The sequence below is a fragment of the Ixodes scapularis genome, unplaced genomic scaffold (genome assembly GCF_016920785.2).
Source record: "Ixodes scapularis isolate PalLabHiFi unplaced genomic scaffold, ASM1692078v2 PGA_scaffold15__6_contigs__length_5221840, whole genome shotgun sequence".
NCBI classification, from domain to species: Eukaryota; Metazoa; Arthropoda; class Arachnida; order Ixodida; family Ixodidae; genus Ixodes; species Ixodes scapularis.
In genome coordinates this window covers 4,818,928-4,824,787 of record NW_024609841.1, presented here as the reverse complement: position 1 = coordinate 4,824,787, position 5,860 = coordinate 4,818,928, and the positions used below count along the sequence as shown (strand labels likewise).

Here is a 5,860-nt window from a genome sequence, read left to right as displayed (position 1 = left end):
GTTTTTGGAAACCCGGATAGCAAATACCAGCAGAAAGAGTATGCAGGGGAGGGGTCGCGCCGACGGCCTCGGAACTAACGTCCCTGAACGGCTTCCCCTCCCATTTTCCCCACGCCGTCACTGATCTCTCCTTTGTGGGTGAAGAGGACTCGACGACCTTGAGGGAGGAGGACACTGCGCATTTCTAAGCTGACAGTGCCGGGGAAGCTACGCGCCGGCCGGACCAGTCATCACCTGCACCGCTCTCTGCGAGTGGTTACGGGAGAGAGTGTGACCACGTGAATAAATATAAACCTGAGATTGGTTCACCGAGCTTCTTAGCTTCCTCTGAACTCTCAGCTTAGGGGTGATGGAGTCCAGACCGCGAAACACACGCACACACGCACACACAAGCACACAGAAAGTGGGATCGCGAGCACCAAGGCCACACGATAAGGCAACGACTGGAAGGCGGTGGGGACGGTCTCCTCAATTTCCAACACGCGCATCCGCGAACTGCAAGTGGGCAGGTGCGCTTCGCAAATCATGCATTTTTTTTTTTTTTTTTTTTTTTTTTGTGGCAGAAATAGCTTTTTTTTTTTCTAAGAAACAAGAATGGCAAGATAATCATGCTGATACCAGGACACCGTGGGTCCGTTTCCAGGTTGTCCGAGTGCATTTGATTGCTTAGCAGACTGCTTTTATCGGGCGAAGCGGCTCGGCATCTCCGCCATCCATGGGCAAGAACGGTGGTTCTAGAGTTCCGATCACCAGCAGCGCATTTCGCCTTAGTGCCAAGTGCGATCTTCAACATGCGGATTGCCAAGACCCATGGATATTCTTTCGGCAGCGCCTACATACCGGTGATCTTCCTTTGTTGTGGGCATACATGTGACCACTAGCTTCGACGGACCGAAGACACGACGGACTGCTTTCTCTTCCATGTGAGTGACAAGGTATTCTTGCTAGCTACGCAATGTACGTTTTGTCACTTTCCGATGAGTTTGAACCGTGTCGGACTCTGTGCCAGGGATCTCCGACGAGTTCAACGCGGAATCCACAGCGATCGGCCCGAAAGGCCCTGTACAGCGCTATTTGTAGTGCTTTTTATTCTAATAGACCGCGAGAGGCGTTCTGATTGGTTATTTCTGTGCTCGAAGTTTTTTTTTATTTCATTTTTCTTGTTAAAATACGGCTGTCATTTTGGCGGCAGATGTGTGCTGCAGTAAAAAGTCCTCCAGGTATGTCCAAAGCCGAATACTACAAAGTGTTGAGTAGTGCTTATTTGACAAGGTTCGGCTTGTTGGGTGCAAGTTGAGTGTCAGCTATGTCACCGCGCTCTGCGAGTGTAATTGCCACTAATTGTCTTTCCACGGCAAGCTATTTTATATGCGTGATTTTTTTTTTGAATTCTTGATTGATTCAAGCATAAAATTTTGTTGAACTGTCATGTTCTTACGTGTAGAAATATCGGTGTGAACTTAGATGGCGAGATTATAATTCTTAAATCTTCTTATAGCTAGATGAAAGGTTAAGGGACGCCATGATGTTGCAAGATTAGAGCTAAGCAATTGATAAAATAACCTTCGTACTATTCGAATATTTTTTTTTTAATCACTATAAATATCTGAATCTAGATCGATCGAGCTTTGAGTAAGGACAAGTCGGACGAACAAAACAATAGTAAGTGCCTGGGCCGTCTTGCTAGAAACAGCGTCTCAGCCGAGACGGGGGAAGAGAAAGCACTGTCAAAGCCAGCGTACGAGCTGAACGGGACTCAAACCTCGACTCAAGACGCTCGCGCGTTCCAGCCTTTACAGTGCTTTCTTTCACCCAGTCTGAGCTGAGACACTGATTTCAGCAAGCTGGCCCCGGTGTCTTTCCTGCGCATCTATTTATTTTAGAAGGCAGTACTAACTTTTTTATATACTAAATAATGAAAAATAATTCACTGGAAAATAAAGTTTATCATATAGAAAAGTAAACATAAAAAAGTCGGTAGGCTTTTCCGAGATTTTATACTTGAAGAGCAACTGAACCGATTAATCGAATATTTAATTAAAGGGCAGCGAATACTAATGAAGCTCTCTTTTATTTTGATATTAATTATTGACAGGCGTAAGAGAACTGAGAGCCTCTGAAACCCTTCAACTGAATCCAACCCCCGCTTCTGTCTCTTTCAGAATCCTGTGGTCATGCCCCTGTGTGGTATCCCCTTCCTTGCCCAGCGCTCTGCCCTGTCCACTACCGAGCCTGCCGCCGACCCTGCCACCGAGTCTGTCCAGGCCCCCGTGGTTGCACAATGTTTTAAATATATTTATTCGATCTAAATAAATTATGAACTGTCAAACGTTATGAACAATTCATTTGCATGCTTTAATGATTTCTAATGTGCCCAAATATGGTCAAATTACCGCATTTATTAGATTTTAGTATAAGAAAGAAAACGGTGCTTCAGGTAAAAGGGAAAGATACTTGCTTGGTTCTCTGCACTGTTTTTGTGACACTGTTAGAACACTGGCTGAAAAATAGCATCTAATAATGTCATAGACAAAGATGCAAAAATTTGCCAGTGTATTAAACTGGATGCCAATATTAGAATAGCCGATATTTAAGCCAATGTTGGAAGAGCCAGTGTGTAAGGCGTTGGATGACAATGTTGGTTCAGCCAACGGTGAAACTTCAATGCCAATATTGGATAAAAAAGCGGAAACCACGTTGGTCCAACGTGGGCTAGAACGTTGGCAAACCAGTGGTCCAACATTGGCATCAATGTTGGACCACCATTGGATCGGGTAGCGTTTTTCAAAAATGCCAACGTCAGACCAATATTGGAACCATTTTTTGCCAACATTGTGCCAACGGGGGTCCAACAATGGTGTGCTGCCTGGGGTAGCGCTCAGACAAAAAAAAAATGATGTAGATAATTTGTTTAAAGCGGCATTTATTTTATCACGGGTATCATACATGGCCAGTGGAAGGAAAATACAAAAAATATAGGTCTGTGCCGGCGACATTTGCGAACGCGGAGCACTCGGTGTTGAGAAGCGACCGGTTTCGAATATATGGTTCGTGCGATAGCCTCTGGCCTGAGGTTAATAATTCACAAAGGCAAAACCAGAGGGCGATTTTTAAATTTCGCATAGTGCACGCGATTAAAATTACAGCGCACTTTATAAACCCTGCAGTATTGTGTGCCTTTTCGGTTTTTTCGGCTTTATTTATTTTATATTTTTGCTTTTGCTGCGTGTTACGATTTTGTGTTAAGGCCCATTCACACTCTTGCGACCGGGTAAGACCGAGAGAGACCAGACCGGTTTTTTAGCCTCTTGCGATCTCTTAGGACCAGCTCCGCTGCAGTGCATCCGGTCATAAGAAGTCGCAAAAGGCTTAAAAACCGGTCTGGTCTCTCTCGGTCTTACTCGGTCGCAAGAGTGTGAACGGCGCTTTACTCTCGCTCGACCTTACTAACTTGTTTGAAGTTTAACGAGGTCCTGACCATGCCTGCCAGCATATCTGCTCCTGCGCGAAAATCCCCTCACTCTTCCACAAAATACCAAATCCTAAACCAAATCCCCCGCCTCAGCGCCTTCAACGGCTACTAAAAAAGAAACGAAGTAAAGGTGACCTTGAGCGCGCGAAATTCGGATAGCTGAGACGGCGCCTTGCTCAGTTAGAATGCACATAACCTCCTATATCACCATGCTTGATTGTCCTGCTTAGCAGTGTCCCGGCGATCCGTAGTTCACATCACGAAGCCCAATTATTACCCACCTGCAGCAAATAGTTAGCGAGTGAGTGACGGATTGATAACTACGCTAGTCAGGCCGTTGCGCGCTACCTACAGTGCCAGTCGTCGCATCTTTCGACCATCCAGAAAGTCCAGCGAAACTTTTGGCTATGCGGTACCATCTTGCTGTAAGATGAGTGCAGGTCTTGGAATTGCCTGGAACGGCACACATCGAAGGCTACATCACTCGCGTCGTAAACGAATAGCTAGCATGCCTCTCCTGATCATGTAATATGGCGAAACCGAAAACCAATAGCCATTTGCATGGTCTAACAAACCACCTGGATAGAAGAGGGCTCCCGTACCGCTCAGAACAAATAATTAGAATGCTCAACATCCTCAAAGACAGAGACCGCCCTTCTCACTCAAAAAGAGCTAATTTCTGAATCTTTTGAAAACAGAGAAATTACACTTGGTGTGTTTATAGATTTTTCAAAAGCTTTTGACTCCATAAATCATAAGACACTTCTTTTAAAACTTGAGTCCTACGGGTTTCGTGGAACATGTTTACAAATAATCAAATCATATCTAGAGTTTCGCTGTCAGCAAGTTGTAATAAATGACGAATTATCAGACCCCAAACCCATTTCTGCCGGTGTTCCTCAAGGTAGCATATTAGGACCTTTACTCTTTAATCTTTACATCAACGACATTGTTCTTATTGATTCTAACCCAACATTCGTTATTTACGCCGACGACACCAGTTTATTCTTTAGTGCCGCACAAGCGTCGGACCTCGAAGAACAAGTTTTCCATTGTTTGCGCTTGCTTCAAAACTGGACCATTTCAAATTCGTTAACCATAAACACAAGCAAATCTCATGCAGTACTCTTCAGACCCCGAAATAAATATTCTGATGTTCCCACTCTTGATCTTAAGCTTGGCTCATAATCCATTCAAATTGTTTCAGTGGTCAAAAACCTAGTAGTGTTATTTGAAGAGCATCTCACATGGAATCAGCATATTGATATGACTGCCGAAGAAATCTCCAAAATTGTAGGTGTACTGTCTAAATTACGTTATTTTATGCCTCAATGTATTAAGAAACTTTTGTACAACTCATTATTTTTTCTCTGTCTTTTCTTATTGTTTTTTGGTTTGGGGCACAACGACTTTCTCCAACATAAACAAACTGCATGTAATTCAAAAACGAGCCATTAGAATCATAGCAAACATACCATATGATGCCCATACTAAGTCTGTTTTTGAAACACACAAAATACTCCCAATACCTCAATTATATAACGATATTTTACTAAAACGGTACAATATGAGCATCAGACAACATAACATGGCAATTTTAAATTTATCATATCTACAACGTAAGGTACACATACACGATATACGTTCCACTTGTCACTGGATTATTCCACAAACAGGTACAAATTACGGTCGTCAGATGCTTCGTTTTAACTTACCATCTTTATTAAATAATCTAAATGTTGATTAGCATTTGCAAGTCACAGTATGTTCTCTTTTTTCTGTTGCTATACCGCTCTTACAGTGTTTTGTTCGCAAAATTGAGACGCACCTCCAATGCGATTATCCATTTTTGTTATGACGTGCCTCTGTTGCAATGCTAAGTTTTTTGCAGGGGGCGCAGACCCTTAGTCAAGCCTTTTATAGGCTTTTTGTCTGCGCCCCCAACATCTGTGCGATGTTGAATAAAGATTTGATTGATTGATTGATTGAAAATATTTGCGGCGGATGTGTTATCATGCAACGTGAGGAACTGACGACCCGTCGAGAGACTTGCCAGGTTAGCAGAGCCAGCAGTCTGCAACTCTCCTCTGCTAGTCTACCTACAAACAATGAGGCTCATCGCCATGAACTTGTTCAACTCATTTGCAGAAAGTTCTACGGGTGACCACTAATAAACTATGCCTTCAGCAAAAAAAAAATGAAGAGTACACGAAGTTCAGTGCGAAAGCCAATTTCTCGTCAGTGTCAAATCTTCAGCTAGAGACCTTCCTCGGTGTGGTTTCTAATAAGCGGAGAGACACAGTCAATGTACGCTGCATTTTGTCATACTCATTCGCAGCCAGGATACTTGCGTCGCAGATCCCCTCCGTGGTATATAACAACCAGACG

At 43.5% G+C, this 5,860-nt stretch overlaps 1 protein-coding gene across 1 annotated transcript; it reads left to right on the top strand.

The window, feature by feature from the left end:
- Positions 1–4,868: 4,868 nt before the first annotated feature.
- LOC121835621 lies at positions 4,869–5,219 on the top strand (the record flags this gene model as incomplete). Its single annotated transcript, XM_042290054.1, has 2 exons — positions 4,869–4,928; positions 5,097–5,219. Coding segments are annotated over 2 exons (183 nt in total), but the record flags the coding sequence as incomplete, so codon positions are not given.
- Between the last annotated feature and the right edge of the window lie 641 nt (positions 5,220–5,860).